The 19,707-nt window shown below is 38.2% G+C and overlaps 3 protein-coding genes across 4 annotated transcripts; 1 reads left to right on the forward strand and 2 right to left on the reverse strand.

The window, feature by feature from the left end:
• Window positions 1-2,281: 2,281 nt before the first annotated feature.
• Window positions 2,282-5,540, reverse strand: LOC122086297 (heat shock cognate 70 kDa protein 2-like). The gene is made up of 2 exons (XM_042655048.1): window positions 5,189-5,540; window positions 2,282-4,224 (listed from the first exon to the last, which is right to left on the reverse strand). Exons 1-2 carry the CDS (start codon window positions 5,400-5,402, stop codon window positions 2,492-2,494), a joined length of 1,947 nt encoding a protein of 648 aa, XP_042510982.1. The 5' UTR covers window positions 5,403-5,540; the 3' UTR covers window positions 2,282-2,491.
• A 3,024-nt stretch (window positions 5,541-8,564) lies between these two features.
• Window positions 8,565-17,129, forward strand: LOC122087358 (inner membrane protein PPF-1, chloroplastic-like). Its single transcript, XM_042656453.1, has 11 exons — window positions 8,565-9,072; window positions 9,607-9,717; window positions 10,706-10,780; window positions 11,733-11,793; window positions 13,088-13,161; window positions 13,272-13,376; window positions 14,069-14,176; window positions 14,281-14,384; window positions 15,003-15,152; window positions 15,235-15,352; window positions 16,858-17,129. The coding sequence occupies exons 1-11, from the start codon at window positions 8,743-8,745 to the stop codon at window positions 16,963-16,965; spliced, it is 1,344 nt and encodes a 447-aa protein (XP_042512387.1). The 5' UTR covers window positions 8,565-8,742; the 3' UTR covers window positions 16,966-17,129.
• Window positions 17,130-17,740: 611 nt separating this feature from the next.
• Window positions 17,741-18,561, reverse strand: LOC122087359. Of its 2 annotated transcripts, none has more exons than XM_042656455.1 (3): window positions 18,375-18,561; window positions 18,132-18,199; window positions 17,741-18,009 (listed from the first exon to the last, which is right to left on the reverse strand). In XM_042656455.1, exons 1-3 carry the CDS (start codon window positions 18,505-18,507, stop codon window positions 17,917-17,919), a joined length of 294 nt encoding a protein of 97 aa, XP_042512389.1. In that variant the 5' UTR covers window positions 18,508-18,561; the 3' UTR covers window positions 17,741-17,916. The 2 variants fall into 2 exon arrangements, with proteins under 2 accessions (XP_042512389.1, XP_042512388.1); XM_042656454.1 differs by having other exon boundaries at window positions 18,132-18,211.
• Between the last annotated feature and the right edge of the window lie 1,146 nt (window positions 18,562-19,707).

The following is a 19,707-nucleotide window of genomic DNA, read 5'->3' on the forward strand; positions in this document are numbered from 1 at the left end:
AAAAAAAAAAAAAAAAAAAAACACTGGGTTTAATAGATGTAAGGCTGCATTTGGTAATGTTTCTGGAGTTTTTCGTTCTATATAAAAGAAAAAACGGAATAAAACATTTGATGCATTTATGGTGCGTTTCTTCTTTTTTGAAACAAAAAGTGAAAAAAAAAAAAAACACAGAAACGGAATTACAAAACGACAAAAGGTAGTTCCGTCGTTCCAATTCCGTTCCAAAAAAAAAAAAAGATATTTTGACACAGAAACTGAAATTTCTGTTTTTGACACAAAACATCATTTCTAGAACAGAAACATTAACAAACGCAACCTAAGATTAACAACTTAAAGTTTCAGTCGAGGATTAGAAGTCCAAGATTCATTGTGTTCCGTGGCAATCCTCTCTAAGATGATGGATCAGAAGTTGTGCTTGGATCCCACCTCATCACTCCTGGACTCAAACAAACAAGACACCACTATCTCCCCAATTTCACCACCCAAACTAACGCCCACACTGGATAATGGATATGGATCAAACGGTTAAGAAAAGTATATATTTTTCTTTCATGAAAAATAGGGGAAAAATCGACCGAGCAAAAGCAATACGAGTAGAGATCCCAACTGAGACCATACCCGAGATTTAAATCCCTAGAGGGAGGGGTGCCGCTCCAGGGTTTTTGAAGCAAGGAGAAACGCCAGAGGAGGCGGCAACTTGCTTGTTAGAAGTGATTTAGCTCTATGGCGCTCCACATTCATATATATTAAAAACGGGAAAATTACATAGCTCTCCCCTAGACAAGGCTCAATGAAATCCCTTCCTCCCCTCCACGATCTGATAAAATGACATGAACTTCTTTTACAATTTAAAATTCTTACAACTAGCCTCAATTTGTTAGCATGAGGCCGTTAAGTGATGAGGTCATTAGGTTCTAAATTCTTAAATTCTTAAATAACCAAAATACCCTTTTATAGATTTGAGTTTATGTTTTTACCTTTTTCTTAAAGAAAATAAGAAAACAATATATTCCAAACCCATTTTCTCCTAGGTTAACTCATTGTCCGAACTCTACCCAAAAAAAAAAAAAACTCATTTGTCCGAGCCTCTTCTCGGGTTCAAGGGAGGAAGGGATTCATAGAGTATTTAGTTCCTTTTTAAATCAAGCTGACGGAACAAAGAATCAGAGTCTCCATTAGACCCAGTCACCCAGATGATTTCACCAGGATTAATCCAATCTGCTTCACTCCTCAGGATTGAATCTCTTATATGATAACGAAATCAGTTTATACGATTTCTTTTGTTAACTTCCCCAGAAAAGAGTAATAAATCCTCTTATTTCCCTCAAAATTCAAAGACTGAAAATGGTGCGTAATTAGTTGCTTCAGCTCTGGGTTTTGGACAAACAAGGAAATTTTACATATCTGTAACCATAATGAATTAGAGTTTTGCACTCCAAAACGGTAAGAAAAGGGTTTCTGAGCTTCTGTTTTTTGCCCTCTCTAATTGAGATTAGGTGAGTTTTCAAAAATTAGATTCATAAAGAACAAAGACGGGAAAATTTTAGGTAATTGGAATTTCAGGGTTTGATTTGGAAACGGCATATGGAAAAAACGAAGTTCAAAACACGGTTGAAAGTAAATCAGATGTCGCATTTTTTGAGCTCGTTACTTATGCTGATTTACACCATATATTGCAAATCCATCGTCTGCAATGCAATGCTCAAGGTTAGATAGCTTTGAGTCAAGGATTTAGGTATCTCCATTGAAACAATACGGATACCTGAAACCTTGGCTTTGAGGTATAGTTTCTAAATTTTTTTTTTTTTTTTTTTTTTTTTTTTTTAACTAAGGTAATCTCTGATTGACGACTAAAGAGCGAGAGAGATGGGAAATATGAAAAGAGGATGGTGGTCCCAAAACAGTTATTTCATAAGGATTTGGATAGATTGTTTTGTTGTCGATATTACACTTGAAACCATGGCTTTGAGTTGTAGTTTCTTGTTTTTTTTATTTAAAAAAAAAATGGTAGAGGATCGACGTTGGGAAAAAAAGAGATGGGAAATGTGAAAAGACAAAAAAAGATGATGGTCCCAAAATAGGTCTTTTATAAGTATTTGGGTGGGTCGTTTAATTTCAATTATATTATTATTAGGGGTAAAAATGTACTTTTATTTCTTAGTCGAAAATTGAATTAATTAACAAATTAAAAATATATAATTCGAGTGGATATTGAATTACTGAAGAATAAGACAGATCAAGAAAATCGAAAAGAGATCTAAACAAAATGTAAGCAATACACTTGGGCCGAATAAGCATCATATTAATTGCAAGAAATAAAAGTATTGTGACTCGAGAAAAATAGAAATCCTAAATATAATAAAACTAAAAAATAGCGCATATAAGAAAAAGTGGTAAAGGGCACGACGACGAAATTATCCTCTCAAAATAAACGAAGAGAGGACAACAAAATATTGGGTATTCAAAAATTATTAAAGAGAAGTCGTTAAATTTAGTCGACTTCCTCGATCTTGGGACCGGCACCGCTTCCACCAGCAGGAGGCGCATCATCATCCACGCCACCGTCCATGTCAGCTCCAGCTCCCTGGTACATCTTGGCTATGATGGGGTTGCAGATGCTCTCTAGCTCCTTCATCTTGTCATCGAACTCGTCAGCCTCCCCAAGCTGGTTGCTGTCTAGCCACTGGATGGCTGCCTCGATGGCATCTTCTATCTTCTTCTTGTCGGCCGCTGCAAGCTTAGACCCGATCTTCTCGTCCTTGATCGTGTTCCTCATGTTGTAGGCATAATTCTCCAGGGTATTCTTCGCCTCAACCTTCTTTTTGTGTTCCTCATCCTCCGACTTGTACTTTTCCGAATCCTGAACCATCTTCTCTATCTCCTCCTTCGACAATCTACCCTTGTCGTTGGTAATGGTGATTTTGTTCTTCTGTCCAGTCGTCTTGTCCTCAGCGGAGACATTCAGGATACCATTGGCATCAATGTCAAAGCACACTGTAATTTGAGGTACACCCCTGGGAGCAGGAGGGATACCAGAGAGCTCAAACTTTCCAAGGAGGTTGTTGTCCCTGGTCCTCGTCCTCTCGCCCTCGTACACCTGGATCAACACTCCGGGTTGGTTGTCCGAATAAGTAGAGAAAACCTGCTCTTTCTTGGTGGGAATTGTAGTGTTCCTGGGGATCAACACAGTCATGACACCTCCGGCCGTCTCCAGACCAAGGGAAAGAGGGGTAACATCGAGAAGCAATAGGTCCTGCACCTTCTCGTTGCCCTCACCACTGAGAATGGCAGCCTGAACTGCAGCACCATAAGCGACGGCCTCATCAGGGTTGATGTTTTTGCAGAGCTCCTTCCCGTTGAAGAAATCCTGCAAAAGCTGCTGGACCTTGGGAATTCTAGTAGATCCACCGACTAGGACAACTTCATGGACGGTGCTCTTGTCCATCTTCGCATCCCTCAAACACTTCTCCACAGGCTCCATGCACTTCCTAAAAAGATCCATGTTGAGCTCCTCGAATCTAGCACGGGTAATAGTAGAGTAGAAGTCAACACCCTCGTACAAAGAATCAATTTCAATAGTTGTCTGAGCAGTGGAAGAGAGGGTTCTCTTCGCCCTCTCACAAGATGTTCTCAGTCTCCGGAGAGCCCTGGGGTTTCCAGTGATGTCCTTCTTGTGCTTCCTCTTGAACTCTTGGACGAAGTGGTTCACCATCCTGTTATCAAAGTCCTCTCCTCCAAGGTGAGTATCTCCTGCTGTGGACTTAACCTCAAAGATACCCTCTTCGATGGTAAGAAGGGAAACATCAAAGGTACCACCACCGAGGTCAAAGATAAGGACATTCTTTTCACCGACACTTGTTGCCTTTTTGTCAAGACCATAAGCAATGGCAGCTGCCGTGGGCTCATTTATGATACGCATGACATTGAGGCCCGCAATGACTCCAGCATCCTTTGTTGCCTGACGCTGAGAGTCGTTGAAGTAAGCAGGTACTGTGACAACGGCATTCTTTACCGTAGAACCAAGGTAGGCCTCAGCAATCTCACGCATCTTAATGAGGACCATGGAAGAAATTTCCTCTGCAGCGAACTGCTTTTCCTCGCCCTTGTATGACACCACGATCATTGGCTTATCACCAGGTCCAGGAATGACCTTGAAGGGCCATAATTTGATGTCACTCTGAACTGAGGAGTCGCTAAATCTCCTACCAATCAACCGCTTTGCATCTGATGACACAGCAACAAGAACCACAATACCATATGAGAAAACCTTAAAAGGCAGCATAAACTTACAGAACAGAGTAAGAGTCCCACAATAATTACTACCTTTCAAGAATCAAGATTTAAACTGAACGCATGTAAATCAAAGACAGAACAAGAACAACAATATCATATGAGAAAACCTTAAAAGGTAGCATAAATCCACAGAACAGAGTAAGAGTCCCAAATTAATTACTGCCTTTTAAGAATCAAGATTTAAACTGAACGCATGTAAATCAAAGACAGAAATTCAAAAATTGCGCACTAGACAAAACCTAAAAAGTAATACAAACAAGGAGACTGGAATCTGAATAAAAGTGCATTTCCATTCTTCAATAATCAAATAAATATATAAACAAAACTAAGATAAAATCGAAAACGGAGGGTTATTATAAATCATGTATAAAAGAAAAACTAAATGTTTATAGGGGAAATTTGAAGCTTTTGTTGGGATCGTGAACGTCAGGCTATGAAGATTAAAATCAATTTCTGATTCCAAAATCTCAAATCTTAACTATCCGGATTATTTACAGAAAACAATCATTTCTAAAACGGAGAAATTGAAAGAAAATGCTTATAAGTACGTCCTGTTTATAGATCACGTTCCACAAATCCCTAATACAGAGAAAATCAAGGAAATGTATAACATTCTAGTTACAATATAACTCTATCGTGGGGCAGTTGGACAGAAATCAAGCCAAAAAGATAACCACTAGAAGAACAAAACTACAAGAGGTAACAAGCATACCCTGCAACCGAATCTATGAACAAAATAAGGAATTTTGAGCAACCTAGACAGGAAACTACATAGTAAAGCCAGATCTGATACAAAAACAGGTTTCTTAACTTTAAGGATACCTAAGAATCAAAATAAAAAAGGGAGAAAAAGCAGATCTAGGTTACAGTGAAAACAAAAATAGTAAAATCTCACCAAAGACAGTATTGATTGGGTTCATCGCGACCTGGTTCTTCGCCGCATCTCCGATCAAACGCTCGGTATCAGTGAAGGCAACATAAGAAGGAGTGGTCCTGTTTCCTTGATCATTAGCTATGATCTCAACACGATCGTGTTGCCATACACCAACACAAGAGTACGTCGTCCCTAGATCAATTCCGATCGCTGGACCTTCACCTTTGGCTGCCATTGTTTAGTGCTTAATCGATTCACAGAAAAATAAAGGAAAAAAGACGAAGGCAAACAGAGAAAAAAGCAGAAAAATGAAACAGAGATAGCTCCTCCAAAGAAGAGGTACTGGAGCTAGGTTTTGCAAAAGAATAGAGATCTAAAGAGGCGTGGAGAGTTTGTTATATAGAAATTAAGAGTTCGTTTCCAGAATGTTCCAGTGGAAACTTGTCAGTCGTCCGATTGAACAAGATGGACGGTGTAAAGAACTAACCTCCACGTTTCACATTAGGGTTCAGATTCGCTCTTCTAGTGATTTCCAGAAATTTCTAATCCCCAAACCCATGGGATGTGCCGGTGTGGTCTTTTTTCGAACACCTAAAAATATAATGAATTCATATTTGAAGAAAAATTCCCTACCGTCGATCTATAACTTCCAACGGTCTCTAGCACGTGTTGCTTGTCAACTTTAGAACGCGTATTACGAATAGTTAGTTTCTCGTGGGCCCTTTGGATTCAGATGAATGGTGGCAGAATAAGACCAGAGTATCACAATCAATGTATTATAAACCAAGTTGACAACAGCCACTTCATTTATTTATTTATTTTTTTGATAAAAATTACATAAGGTCAAATTATGCGGTCCTATGAGAAATGTTCTCCAATCTCTTGGCAACCGCCCATAAAATCAAATCTATTTTCTACCGTTCAAAATTTTCCTTTTATCTTTAGTGCTAGTGCCCACCTATCCCTACACATATTCATCCATTCACACATACATATGATAGGATTTGATCTCACGATTTCCTCCTCTGAAGACTGACTCTTCATGTCGAAACTGCCACCATTAGACTAAGCTAGTGTTCATAAATTTTTCATTTACCTAAGATGTAGAATTCATCCACAAATTTATTATTAATTACTCTGTTGTTATTCAAAAGCAATTATGACTATCGTGGGAGAAATTCTACTTTCAACTTGGCTAGAGGGAAACTCCATCTTTTCTGCATATAGGCATAATTGGTAACTAAGAAAAGAAAATAGTACAAAAAATGCAATAAATAAAATCATAATTTCACGATAATTTTTGTATGTAACTATTTCTCTCCTTATTTTTTTTTTTTTCTTATTTCCTTGGCTTCCGAACATAACTATATGGAATTGTGGATCATTAGGTCAAAATATTTGAAAAAGTTACTATAACTAGAACCATAGGTTAACATTGATAATACTTTTTCGCCCCATGATGTATAAGTGATTACTAAAAATGGAACTATAGGTTTTAAAGTAAAAGAATGCATGGTACATCCAAATCTACTGGGGTCTAAAATTTGGATGAATCTTAGATGCATCATGATTTTACCACCACCACCTCCCACAACACCCCCTCCCTCTATTGCTCTCACTATCGCCTCCCTTTGGAAAGGGCTCTCTAGAATACATGGCTTTGTGGGGAGTCCACATCCTCTATAGCAAGCGGTGAGGTGTGGTGAGCATTGGACAGTTGAGAGCATTCGGGCACACGTCCCAAGGGGCTCCCAGTCACCCGATGCTCACTGCATCGGTGTAGTGGTTGGTGACGATTTTCACACGTTTGTGGGATGCTCCTGCGTCAAACCATCATGGTTGGAAAGGGTTCTCAAGACTTGTCCTGATAACACGATCAATATGGAACCTTACTCTGTAGCCCATTTTAAACTTTGTTGTTCCTTGATCACTATGAATCAAATCAACACTGGATTCAAACTACTTGGCCAAGAGGATAGAAGATTCTCATTTCCTTGGTTTATATCGGTGTTGAATTCTGGCTGTTTGAAAGAATGATCATAACCCACTTGAGAAGAAATACAAATCCATTGTCTTAAGTGTAAATGTGTTGGCCTCTACATCTTTCTTGTCTAGTACATCTAGCATGCTATAGACGAGTTCCTCTTAGACAAGGAAAAATGGTGTTCCTCTTAGACAAGGAAAAATGGTCCCCCCTTGGTAATCAAGCTAGCAACCCAAGAACACTCAAAATTCTGCAAGGCAAAAAACCCCTATCCTTCCACCAATCTTCCCTCATCACCCACCCCACCTCCTTCTCCGACATCTCTAGCTTCACTCCACCATCGACCTTAGTCCCCCTCCTTCTCCTTCACATGTCAAACTAAACTGTGACGCTTTTCTTTGCCTGCCTACTATCTTTGGGGTTATGAGCTTCATCATTCGCAATCATACAAACGCTCCTTTACTGGCAAGTTCTGAACCAGCATCCTTCCATTGTAGCCTTCTAGGTGAGGCGCTCGCTATGTAGTTTGGCCTTCTCCATGGAATATCTTAAGGATTTGATCATCTCTTGGTGGAATCAGACTCTCAAGAGCTGATCTCTTATATTCTTAATCCAAGGAAAGCTCTGCCCTCCTCAGCACATCTTGTGATCGCGGACATTTGGCATATCTTCGCTTATTTTGCATCGTGCCATTTCTCTTACGTTTAAAGACTCCAATGATGTTGCGGATTCTCTAACTAGGAAAGCATTGTTGCTTACATATGCAACTATTTGGGCGAACTCCACTTTGTGGTTGGTGGATATATATAATCCTCAAACCACGGCCTTTACACGTTCTAATGAATAGCCCTTCTTCCAAATTAAAAAAAAAAAAATGTAAATGTGTTGGATAACCATATCTAACATGTCAATACATGCTGACATGAAAGCTTTCACGGACCAAAGTTTGAATCAATCCTATTCAGCAGCTAGGATTGGTCTACCCATTGGATCAAATAATGAGTTCAAAAGGTGAAATCTTGTTGGGTCGGCCTCAAAATCGATATATTCTAGGCATCTAGGGTTTTTCGTACAAGAATCATACGAGCCTAATAAGTTATTTAATCCCGATTCTTGAAACCGCAGTTCTAATGGTCTAAAAAATCCGCCTAACTTGGTTAGTACTTAGTAGACTTGTCAGATTCTACCAAATTGCTTCTTTGAATGAGATTCATTGATGAAAGTATCAAAGTGAGAGGATAAATACAATTACGACTTACGAGTGTACTGAAACGAAGACCCAAAAAACAAAAAGTATGAACATTTAAGCATCTATATAATTTGTTTTCTTCACATTTCTTTTCCTGGCATCCAAACACGGCATTGAAGAAAATATCTCAAGATGTTTGGGAGGATCTTTTTCCCGTTGGAGACGGTATGTGACTCTGTAGTGAACTGGTGGTTTCACTTCGCTACCAAAAGAATTTGGATAATGGAAATATACCTCCAACTCTCTCTCCTTCCTTCTCGTCGTTCCACTGCCTCTCCGTCACTATCCTCATTAAAGAAGTTGAATTGAACCTCTCCTTATTGAGCTTTGAAATCTGAAACCATGGCGAAAGCTCTAATTTCATCTTCTCAGTTTCTTGGTACTTCTCTCCCTTCTCTTCTGGGCCATGGCTTTAGCAGGTTCCCTCACCGGAGATTCAACGGTACAAGGGTGAAATTGAGCTTCCATGAGGTTCCTTCTCTTCACCAATTAGACTCTTCGATCGATTTTCATGGAATTTTTAGCCGAGCTGAAAGTTTATTATACACGCTTGCTGATGCCGCAGTCGCGACGGATTCGGCTGGTGCTGCTGCTGGGTCTACTGATGCCGCGGTTCAGAAGAACAGTGGTTGGTTTGGATTCATATCAGACGGGATGGAAGTTGTTTTGAAGGTATTCTTTCATCTGCAGAATGTGAAATGTTTAAGGTGGAAGTTTCGGTCGTGTAGTTTACGGTTTGTTGAGGGTATGCAAACCTCTGAGGGTTATATGTGAATTGCGTATTTGACAATGGATTGCTCGGCTCACAGGTGTGGTTGAACTCTGTGACTAGCAGTGTCTGATAATCACCATCTTTATATCTGATACTGTTGGGGCTTATACGTACTAATACCGATACCGTTCTGGGGGTTACATCTAATCCATCATTCTCTGGGGCTTATACATTCTGATACTGTTAATGTCTCTGCTTAATCTAATGAGATAATGTAAATGAATCAGTAAATGAAGACTTACGGCGTACTTGGAAGTTGATAAATTATACATCAAATTTAGATCATGTCTCAGTCTTGTTCTGATATTTGTTTCAAAAGCTGTTCGTTGGGTTGCTTCTGGCAACAATTATATCGTTAGGACATTGGTTGAAAACTTTTCCAGAAAGATGGGAGCATGATATGTGGATAATTCACATGTTTGATTTGGTTGCAGGTGTTGGAAGATGGACTTACAGCTGTACATGTTCCCTACGCTTATGGGTTTGCAATTATCTTGCTCACCGTTCTTGTCAAAGCGGCTACATTTCCTTTGACAAAGAAACAGGTGAAAATCAATTCTGCCATTGTAACTTGGGCAAATGAGAAAGTGTGTACTTCCACCAAGTAAAATGTAAATGAGAAAGTGTGTACTTCCTCCAAGTAAAATGTATTGTGTGGTGTTTGTATAGCTTGTCTAAGTTGAAGCATGTATTGCTAACCATAACCAATCAAATATGGAGTCCAATTTTAAAAACAATAGGAACAGAGCTCAGGTATCAGATAAGTACGATGACCATGAAATATGTGAAATCACTTTCTTTTAGTTATATTTATTTTTTATATATAGGATTGATGAGTTTGGGGCCATGGAGTTAATTTAACTGGAGCTTGCCAACATATACTGAGGGAAGTCAGAGAAGTTTTTTAAGATAGTTCTAACATTCACCATGCTTAATGATGCAACTTCGATTTATTGAGAAATAACAATTCAGAGATGCAACTCACCAAGATGAAGTGGATGAGCTAAAATAATATAAGAAATGAAACCATAAACAAACTCATCATGTGAATGGGTGAATATAAGAGTTGAATACATTGTGAGTCAAACAAGAGGTTGTTGATTGAATGTTTTGGATATGTGCAATGAAGACTAATAACAGAATCGTGCAAGAGGTGTTTAATATTGAATGTTCAAAAGGATAGGAAGATTGCAGAGAGCTTGGGGTTGGGGAAGTAAAAAATGATTCGAATCACATGATATATATTTCTAGCTAAAATTGGAAGCACCTGATTTGATGTTATATATGGCTCTGGATCGACTGGAAGGTGGAAGAAACTTCTGCCTCAAATAGTTACTTGAAGGCATCGATAATGATAATAACAATAATGAAAATTCTTTTAAATAAATTTTCTTACTTTGTTTTTATACTCATTGAAACTTTTTAGTTTCAGTTTTAAAATTATGAGCCGATAATATTGGATGTGTCCATGTAATGTCTATTGTTGTTGTTGAATGATTATGCCACTGTATAATGTTTTTGATTTGTTTACAGGTTGAATCAACTCTTGCAATGCAAAATCTTCAGCCCAAGATTAAAGCGATTCAAAAAAGATATGTAGGGAATCAGGTAAAAAAAAAAAAAAAAAAAAACCTTCTTTTTTCATTTCCTTCCTTTACAAGTGTTGGGTTTATGGATTCAAGTACTAGGTTTTGTAACGGCATTGGATTAAGAAATAAATTATTAAATTTTCATAGAAAAATATTGTTCTCTATGCTGGCTGGGGGGAGGGGGAGGAAGGTTCTAGGGTGCTTGATTTATCAGAAGGAAGAGGGATTTGAGGTGAAGGACAGATCAGGGTGTTAAGGGGTTTTACATAGGAGGTTCTAGCGAACCAGTGGGGAGGTGATATTTATTGACAAATGAGGGTTTAGTGGATGATGGGGCAGTTGATGGGAATGAGGGATTTCAGTATGAGGTCAGCTAGGGCTTGGGAGATAAGATTAAGCAGGGGATGGTAGCGATTTGTGGAAATTAAGTTAGAGATGATTTATTGACATAGAAATCAGTTTCCTCTGCCAATAAACTAAATAAAGAGAATAGTGGTGGAGAAAGAAACAAGAACTCAGATTTAATTGCTCCAACAGATCTAACCTTGAGCATGAGAATAGTCCAAGTAAGCACTGCACTCCTTTCTCTGCAGTCTCCGTGATATAAAAGTTAAACAAAAACTAAGATCCAAAGAATTAGAATAAAAGAGAAGAATGATAAGTGATTCAGCGGAGTAATCCAAAAATAATGTGTCAGTGGTTGGAATTTTCCCCCAAAAAAGAAAAAGGGAACTTTTAAATAAGATGTTGACATTGGCAAACAATATCCATTTGAATGAAATTTCAGCGTGTTCATTAGAGTCGAAGACAGATTCTGAAAGCTGAGAAAATTAATATTGAGGAGAGTCACATCCTTACTTTGTCTGTGGCATAGAAAATGAATATTGAAGATTAAAGTGTGTAACATATATTCATTCTGGGCATGCAATTTGAAGCTTATTATTTTGTTTTTACTGTTATGTTACTGTCAGGAAAGAATACAACTTGAGACATCACGCCTCTATACGAAAGCTGGTGTTAACCCATTGGCAGGTGTGTCTTTCGGTTAGCGTTTGTATTGCAGTAATATTTTCTTCTTTGTACTAATTGGGGAAACTCACTGGAGTATTAAATGTATAGTTTTGACAGTCTTCTTTATTAGTTAGTGACTTTAATTTTGGCTTGTTAAATGATTATGGATTCCCGATGTATATAATTTCATCCCATATGTAAATGTGAATATGACTTTAATTTTCTCTTGTTTTTAGCTGTTAGTTGAATGAGGGTGAGGCTAAAGCTATACTCTTGCGGTTATACTAGCTTCTAGCATGACCCAAATACTTGAATTTTCCCATCCATAGATAGAGGAGCTTATGCCTTGAAAATTGGAGCCACTGGTGGCGATTTTTCAACATCCATGTGTTGTGTGATTTTTGAGGTAAATTAATGAGGCCTTCGTGTCCCCTTCATGTCCTTGTGGACCAGATGCGTAGGTCCAGCGAATGCAATCCCCATAGGAAATCCATCAGGCAAGCAGAAAGTAGAAGTTGAGGAGTAAATGAATGTTTTCATGTCAATGACACCCTTAATGGATTGTCTGTGGGTGAGATGATTGCAACTACCAATTATCTTCAACAAGTCCTAATCACCACAAAGCCTGAAAGGGAAGAAATATTAATGTTCAACTTGTTTGAGATGTTATAATTCAACTTCCATTACCTCAACATGCCTCTTCCAAAATTTGGGTTCAGACAATTATGTCACGTTGGAACTAAAAAAGTTGGTGTTTTGGATTTCAATTGGGGCCTCTAAATGTTATTTGTCCTATTTAGAGATATTTCAATTTAATAATGATAGATTAAGTTAGCTTAGTTGGTTTGAGCTTTGTGAGTTACAACTAATAGTTATGGAGTTCAAATCTTTAAAAAAAAAAGAGGTGTTTTTGGCATGAATTAAACTCAACGGTAGTTATTTTTGTCACATTAATTGCCAGAGGAGGTCAATTGCAGGTCATACTCAACCCAAGCTGGGTTGTATACAGATAAGTCCTTGCCCAAAATTGGGATTTTATCTGGGTTGGATCTGGATTAGTCCATATTTGCCACCGCTATCATAAACTTCTGCTTTATATTACTTATTTCTTGCAGATTTTGATGGTGATCAGTAGTTTCTCATCAATATTCTCCCTCTCTCTCTAGGATATTTGCCCTGGTTTATCTTATTTTCATTTCTATCTCAAGGACATGTGGCTATTGTTTGCCTTCTTACCACATTTACTGTTCTTACTCTTGATTCTATTATACTACTAATAGTTCTTGATATCTCGGTACTATCTGAGGCTGAACAGGGTGTTTGCCAACTTTAGCTTCAATACCAGTTTGGATTGGTTTATATCAAGCTCTCTCAAATGTAGCAAATGAGGTAAACAAAAGATTAATTTTGCAATTTTTTTTCTAGGTGTTCTATGATCATATATGGTATATGTACTGATAAAACCATGGCAACTGATTTATAAACTCTTTTGTTTTAAGGGACTGCTGACGGAAGGTTTCTTTTGGATTCCATCTTTGGGAGGCCCCACCACAATTGCTGCTCGCCAAAATGGTTCTGGTGTTTCCTGGCTTATTCCATTTGTGGTAATAAAACTTTTGGTTCAACAGATACACGAACCTAACTTTGCTTTCTGCTCTAATCTATAGATGCCTAATAATTAATTATTTGTGTCACCATCTTTCATTGCCTTCATCATGAATGTCTTATGCCGGCTGAGGATAATGCAGACCATATTGACTTGAACTAATAATTGTGTAGCATATCTCTGTAATGCTTAGAGATGGGGAAACCTGCAGTTTGTGGGTGGAAATGCAGTTTTGACTCTTAGTCCAGGTTGTGTTCCCTAAACCTGGAATGCATTTTTATTATGTTTAAAAATAATGATACCCTAATTAACCAAAATTTAAGTATGGAACTAGTCTCTTGCTGGATTTTCTGGTTCGGGATTAGTCTACATTAGTAATTTATCAAAAATCTCATACAATAAAATGGACAACTAAGGGAAAGAAGGTGAACAGTTGCATGTGAGCTTTCTCCTACTAGTTCAACTTTTTGTATGTGGGTTACTAGCAATATCCTCCATTTTAAAGTACATACTTGCCTATATAAACATCCATTGTTTTAGCAATATTCCACACAATGGCTGAGTTCTCAGACTTTTGTTGGGAAAAGCACGCAGATTAGCTTTGGGGCACAGAGGCAGTGAGTGGCAATTTTTTTCAGAAATTTATGCATCCAATATAGATGACATGCAATATATAATCCCTCCATGCAGGATGGACATCCACCGTTGGGCTGGCATGATACTGTAGCATACCTTGTTCTACCTGTCCTTCTCGTTGTTTCTCAATATGTTTCGATGGAACTCATGAAGCCACCCCAGGTGGAGAGTCAACTTTATCTATTAGGCCCTTGCTTTCCTCTTTTGAATTTTTTTTTTTTTTTTTTGAGCATTTTGGAAGACTAATCAAGTTTTCTTTTTGGCAGACTGATGATCCAGCTCAAAAGAACACGCTTCTCATTTTCAAATTCCTTCCTCTCATGATTGGTTACTTTTCCTTGTCTGTCCCATCAGGATTGTCAATCTACTGGTTGGTGTCTGATTAGCTATTATTTTATTTGGCACTTGTGAAGCTCATATACGAAGATTTTGCCATAATAACCTCTATTAACTTCATACATATGTTTGCATCCATATCACACACTTCAGCCATATCATTTCTTATGATACAACTTTATCGTCTCGTTTATGCTTTTCTATGATCTGAAATCTGATGAGTGACGTAAAAACAATTTATATGGTCATCTCTCCTCGGATGAACCTTTCCAGCAACCACTGACATATAAGTAACGGATATATATGTTGCTGATGCAGCCATAACATCTACTGTACATTCATATTCTCATTTATCTGAGAGTTGACAGTAGAAACAATTTGCCCCTATAGAATTTATACCGGGGACTTTTTGTAACTCCTTAATGATGCTTGACAATTTTCCTGAACTCACTAATTTAGTCAAGAAATCTGTAACGCAATGGTGTTCAGTAATCATCCGTTAAAAAAAAAAATCCTGGCTTTTTTATTTTTTTATTATTTGTGATGAATAAAACACAATGGAGAAACGGAACACACCCCAGCATCTAGCTTTTGTTCTGCAAACCTGTATCTTCTGTTATTTTGAAGTATGTTATTCCCTTGGTGTTTTTAGGTTCACAAACAATGTCCTCAGTACAGCACAACAAGTTTGGCTACGGAATTTAGGTGGTACAAAACCAGTTGTGAGCGAGAATGCAAGTGACATCAATACTGCAGGTCGTGCAAAACGTGCAACTTCTCTGCCAGTAAGGACTCGTGATAGGTGGGTCTTACATCTCTCATATTGTATTTTTAGTCTCCCAGCTGTTTATTCCTTCAGTCACTAATACAACAAACATATTCAGGCAACTCAAAGAAGAGAGGAAGAAAAAACTAAACAAAGCTCTTCCAGCAGAAGAAGTTCAGACTCTGGCTTCTACATCTGGTTCTGGGGACGAGGCTGATGAAGAGATCAAGGATAAGGTACGATTGAACTTCTCTATGAATATGACGTCATTATTTGATGCCATGTCTTGTCCAAAAAGTCTGATGTTTCTGTAACCTGTGCATGGAAAACAATTTGTGATAGAACTGGACAGGATCAAAGCTGTCAATCACCCCTCCTTTGCATTGAAATGATATGTGCGGGACCTACCATATTATGTTCCTCTAGAAGATAACTCCAAAGACTAGGGCTTGAAGCTCCATTATATGGTTGTAAGCTTTAATATTCGTACAGTTGCAACAAAGCAACCCGTTCCATTTTTGTGACCAAAAAAGATTGGAGCACCAATATTTTCTGATCTTTCTTGAAAGTTATCGTCTTTTGGACCAGCTGATCACGTGACTTCTAGCATTGCAGGTATCCCATGTGGGAGCTGTGGAATGGAAGGTTCCAATCTCCTGTCCATGTTTAAAGTGCCAGGGCCCAACTATTCTCATTTCTGTTTCCATGTACCTTTTGATGTTTGTCATCATCATCATCATCATCATAGCCCAATTCCAATCACTGCCATCCCGCTCTAAAGATTATCTTCAAGTCCTTTCTTGAATTCTTGATTCCCCAGTCCACTACTCCACAAACTTTCTTTGGGGCCTTCCACTTGTCCCAAAGCACTTCTTACATGTACGGTGCACCATCATTTATCCTGTCTGCTTCCAATTCTCCTTTGTTTTCTCACCTATTGGGGGCATACCTAGCATTCTCAGATGCTCTTTACTTCCTGGGGTTTTTCACTAAGCCATCTCAACTTTGCTTCTCAGTTGCACACGTTCTAAGAAAATGTTGATTCCTGAATTCCCAACATTCTGGTTTGCAAGCACACAAATCTTATTGCCATGTCTTTATGTTCACTTAGATTAATATACTTTGGTGACATGGAACTCTTGAAGGCATATCTTTTAGATAGCCCTCCAAAAATAATCTCTTCTGTTCCTTTTCCTTAGATATCATGCATCTTTTGCAGTTCTGGATCCTAAATTATGGCAGAAAAAATACCATCCAGAAAATGTTCATGTGGTTACATGAACACAATCCATTCACTTGACTGTGAAGCAGTAGGTATTGGACAGTTGGCTCCTCTACCTAGGCTATCTTCTTCTTCTTCTTCTTTAAATTTTATTTTAAATCATCATTTTTTTCCTGGAGTTATGGTCATCAAGACACCATTGGTAGCAATTGGCCTTGTGATATTGGTGTTCCATTCTTAGTTCTAAGCATTCAACAATACCGGTCTAAACTGAAGGCATGGTTTGACACCCCCTCCCAAATGATAAAAAGGAGGAGAAAATTAGATGAAAATGGAAGGCCAAATGCCATTTGTTGTGCTATATGCCCATAACTATTCACAGTTGGCAGCTTGACAAATTCCAATAAAATTTGTGGATTGCATCTGAGGTCCAGCATTCTAGACTCAATATATTTATTAATTTGGAATATACTCTTCCCAGATCTTGCGATTCATAAACTAAATGATGATCTATGGCAGGATGAGGAAGTTCTTGAAGAGGCATATGCTTCTGGTGGTAGCAAACAGATTCCAGATTATTCTGGGCCAAGGAGAGGCAAGCGATCAAGGCGGAAACGCATGGTGTAAACATATCATGTATATATTCATTCATTGCCTGTGATTTTGGTGAGAAATGGGTATTTAGTTAATATATATAATGGCCATTTTTATGTTGGCTTAGTCATTCTGTTGCAAATCATGAAAATCAACTAGTTATCGGAAGGAAAAGAAAATCATAGTTCATGGTGTCATGAGAAAAATTTCTTGTCTCAAATTGCCCTTATATCCACTGCCAGAAAATCATTCTAAAACAAAAAACGATGAATCACATGAAACTAGTCTTCATGTGGGTGAGTGTAGCTACGTATAATGACAATTGACATTCTTGGAAGTTTTTTTTTGAAGGGAAAATCTTTGGAGGTATTTTATCTGAGTTATGAAACTTTTGTATAAAACATTATACTATTAGTAATTTTTTTTAGGAGAAGGAAGGGAAAATAAGTTTTATTTATGATGAGAACTTTACATTCTTACAACTCTGCAACATCTGGTGTCCTCCTTGAGAATGTGGATCACTGACGTGCTAGTAGAAATCAACTCCACTTTGTAAATATGGCTATTTGGTCTACACAATCAGTCTGAAAATCTGCTTTCAATTTTTTTGTTGGTGAAATTAACAGAGAGAACAAAATAAGTTTATTTTGTGGTTCTTTACCTCGTTAAATTTCAATCTATTATTTCTAGTTTAAACTTGAAATTTGATCACATCTTCAAAAATATGGAGGGTAAAACACACCAAATGTGCATTATATCCTTCTTGTTGGATGATATTGGGTTAGATAGTCAACCTCAAATTGTGGGATGGTTGAATGGTAGTCAGCTATTTATCATCTGAATCTGGAAATAAATTTCATCCTGCTACAATAAGTACTTTAGACATCTAAAGTTTTCCAAATTTAAAAGTACTTCACCTTCAGCTACAGGAACATCACTACAATCTCTTCTACTTGCAAGACAGAAGAAGCATAATTCATCCATTCATGGCCTAGTTGGTGAATGCTGGTTTCCAATTGGGCTGGGTCCGGATGGAACTTTACGTTTCTTCCTCCCGGTCATTTTTCTGGTGTTCTCCTTTTCATGCACACAGGAAGAGTTCAGGTACATGCTGTATGCATTTTGTTTATAGCATTTTGCTAAAATGGAAAGAAAAAGGAGAGTAATTGTGATCATCAGAATAAACTTTTGTGACTCACCCAAGTAGCCAAAGTTGATCGAGAGGTGGAGTGAGATCCAAGTTCTGCAGGTCCATGCCTGAAAGCAGCTGTGATCACCACTGGATAAGGTAAGATCCATTAGAAGCTGCAGGTCAGAAGTCGAAAGAAATCCAAGAGGGAGACTTTGTTTTGTTACATGGTATATATTTCACACTTGGAAACCATAGTTTTGGCAAAGTGAACTGAACTAATGTAGGTAATAGGAGAAGGTAAGTGGCTTGCCTGTTTCTACTGCTTGAACCATGGTAGGATTGGAGAAATGGGAGTTTGAAGCTGCAACTGCAAGGAGGATAAATGCCAAGAGCAGATGTACTAAGCTTTGTCTACTCCTCATCTTTGCCAGGAGCTTCTGCATGGTTGAAAGAACTCAGGGTGGCGTGCGGGCTCTTCAAGGAAGAAGAGGAAACATATTTAAATGATTCATGTGCTAGGAAATCATTACATGGCTTGAATATATATGTAATGTTACAAGCCAAAAACTGTCTGGGAATCCTATGCCACTAGAATTGATATTGGTAAGATTAGGAATGTTCTCTCTCTCTCTCTCTCTCTCTCTCCTCATTGTTAGTTGACTTTTTGCAGATATAATTGTAGCCATTGGTGAAGTCTGTGCTTGCATGCATATTTGGCTCGAGTGCCTAAAACCACGCTTTCACTACAGCTAAGGAGGTGTGGCATATTGGGAGTTTGGGACCCTCCAATCATGGATTCAAGTATATCATGCTGCCTCAGTATGTCCCTCTACTCTGTCTGGTACTTTTGTTTGATATCCCAGTGGACCACTCTAGAGAGAGAGAGAGAGAGAGAGCTTGATTGAAGTACATTAATCCTTTCGGTTCCAGGTTGAAGCGGAGGGAAATGTAGATGATTTGATTATATCAGTCTAATAGTCCCACTAACCTGATTTCATGGCATTGAATCTCTGCGTCGAGCATTCCACTGTGAGATAAAACTTCCTGTTCCATTCTGGTTTGATCAGGGATTTAGTTATCCTTATTGGATACGGTATCAGTCTCAGCCGATATCAGATGGATTACCGATCCACCAATATGGGATTGGCCAAAAATCAGTATCTATTTCTGTCCGATTCGATTTGAATTGGAGCCGATCAAGTCCGATCCCCATTTCTGCCGATTTCAGTGAACTAACCCAGGAAGGGGATTTTTAGGGTTCAGGGTGGGAAGTGGGAAGTGGGAAGTGGGAAGTGGGAAGTGGGAACCACTTAATGCATGGGGAAGAGCTCTTCGTCGTCATGGTAATTATGATGCATGCCACCTTGAAGGCTGTTTAGTAAAGTTTATTTGTCTGATATTATATACGGGATATTAGGTATTCATTGCATTGTGATTTAGGGTTTTGTGCTGGTCGGTTGCCTCTCAGGCTCTCATGCTTTGGTGGTTGAGGTTTCTCTATCAACAACGTATAATACTAACTTATTAGCTAGTACTAGCTAAATAGAAACCATTCTCATTCTCTTAAGTTTCATTTTATTTTATGGGTCAGTTGTACGCATGAAATAGATCATGAGTGGATTGGTTTCATGATTTCATCTTCC

The sequence above is a fragment of the Macadamia integrifolia genome, chromosome 8 (assembly GCF_013358625.1).
Source record: "Macadamia integrifolia cultivar HAES 741 chromosome 8, SCU_Mint_v3, whole genome shotgun sequence".
Taxonomy (NCBI): Eukaryota; Viridiplantae; Streptophyta; class Magnoliopsida; order Proteales; family Proteaceae; genus Macadamia; species Macadamia integrifolia.

Coding starts and splice junctions, on each gene's coding strand:
- LOC122087359 (XM_042656454.1), bottom strand. CDS start 18,507: ATGCAGAAGCTCCTGGCAAAGATGAGGAGTAGACAAAGCTTAGTACAT. Junction 18,212..18,374: donor GGTTCAAGCAGTAGAAACAG/GCAAGCCACTTA, acceptor TACCTTATCCAG/TGGTGATCACAGCTGCTTTC. Junction 18,010..18,131: donor GATCAACTTTGGCTACTTGG/GTGAGTCACAAA, acceptor GTGCATGAAAAG/GAGAACACCAGAAAAATGAC.
- LOC122086297 (XM_042655048.1), bottom strand. CDS start 5,402: ATGGCAGCCAAAGGTGAAGGTCCAGCGATCGGAATTGATCTAGGGACG. Junction 4,225..5,188: donor CCCAATCAATACTGTCTTTG/GTGAGATTTTAC, acceptor CTGTGTCATCAG/ATGCAAAGCGGTTGATTGGT.
- LOC122087358 (XM_042656453.1), top strand. CDS start 8,743: ATGGCGAAAGCTCTAATTTCATCTTCTCAGTTTCTTGGTACTTCTCTC. Junction 14,177..14,280: donor AACTCATGAAGCCACCCCAG/GTGGAGAGTCAA, acceptor TCTTTTTGGCAG/ACTGATGATCCAGCTCAAAA. Junction 15,353..16,857: donor ATGAAGAGATCAAGGATAAG/GTACGATTGAAC, acceptor GATCTATGGCAG/GATGAGGAAGTTCTTGAAGA.